Source organism: Sphaeroforma arctica (assembly GCF_001186125.1).
Source record: "Sphaeroforma arctica JP610 unplaced genomic scaffold supercont1.8658, whole genome shotgun sequence".
In the NCBI taxonomy this organism is placed as follows: Eukaryota; class Ichthyosporea; order Ichthyophonida; genus Sphaeroforma; species Sphaeroforma arctica.
Genome location: NW_014031900.1, coordinates 1 through 934, shown reverse-complemented (window position 1 = coordinate 934; position 934 = coordinate 1). Strand labels below are relative to the sequence as shown.

The 934-nt window shown below is 51.9% G+C and overlaps 1 protein-coding gene across 1 annotated transcript; it reads right to left on the bottom strand.

Annotated features, from left to right (window-relative positions):
- Positions 1 to 243: 243 nt before the first annotated feature.
- On the bottom strand, positions 244 to 537 carry SARC_16694 (hypothetical protein; the record flags this gene model as incomplete). The annotated part of the gene is made up of 1 exon (XM_014289205.1): positions 244 to 537. A coding segment is annotated over one exon (294 nt), but the record flags the coding sequence as incomplete, so codon positions are not given.
- Positions 538 to 934: the final 397 nt, after the last annotated feature.

Sequence of the window (934 nt, the reverse complement as noted above, 5' to 3'; positions counted from 1 at the left end):
CCCAACTACCTACCTACATATACCCCCCATCTCCTTTCTCCACCCACAGCCACACTCCTTCATTTTAATATACACATCCACATATATATAAACCACAACCCTCCCCCATCCTCCGCCCACAGCCACACACTTTCATTTTAAGATACACATCCACATATATATAGACCACAACCCACCCCCTTCTCACAGCTACCTACCTACATACATACTCCCCATCCCCCTCCTCCAGCCACGGCCACACACCTTCATTTTAATCAGCGTACTCTCCCGGTCGATCTTCCCCAACAGTTCGTGTAGTGTCTCTGTCCCATTTGCGGCCCAGTGGTGTGGCGCAGCCAACAAGCGTGTAGGTAGGTAGCCCCACTCCACCACCCCATGCGACGCCTGCATGAAGTGCACCAGCCCACCCAACCCATCCGCTGACTCATGTGCGGGCGAGGCCGGAGTTTCTGGTGCATTGGGGTGTGTGGGGTGAGGGGTGTGTAGGTCAGTGTGTGAACAGGTGTGTAGGTAGGTAGCCCCACTCCACCACCCCATGCGACGCCTGCATGAAGTGCACCAGCCCACCCAACCCATCCGCAGGCTTGTGCGGGCGAGGCCAGAGTGTCTGATGTGTTGGGGTGTATGGTGTGAGGGGTGTGACGGTCAGTGTGTAGTGTGTGTGTTTATTTTTATTGACTGTATAGTGGGGTGTCTGTTGTAATGTATGGGGTGAGGGGTGTGCAGGTCAGTGTGTGGTGTGTGTGTTTATCATTTGTTGACTGTATAGTGGGGTGTCCGTTGTATAAGGTCAGTGTGTGGTGTGTGTGTTTATTATTTATTGACTGTATAGTGTGGTGTCTGTTGTATTGTATGGGGTGAGGGGTGTGGAGGTCAGTGTGTGGTGTGTGTGTCTATTATTTATTGACTGTATAGTGGGGTGTCTGTTGTATTG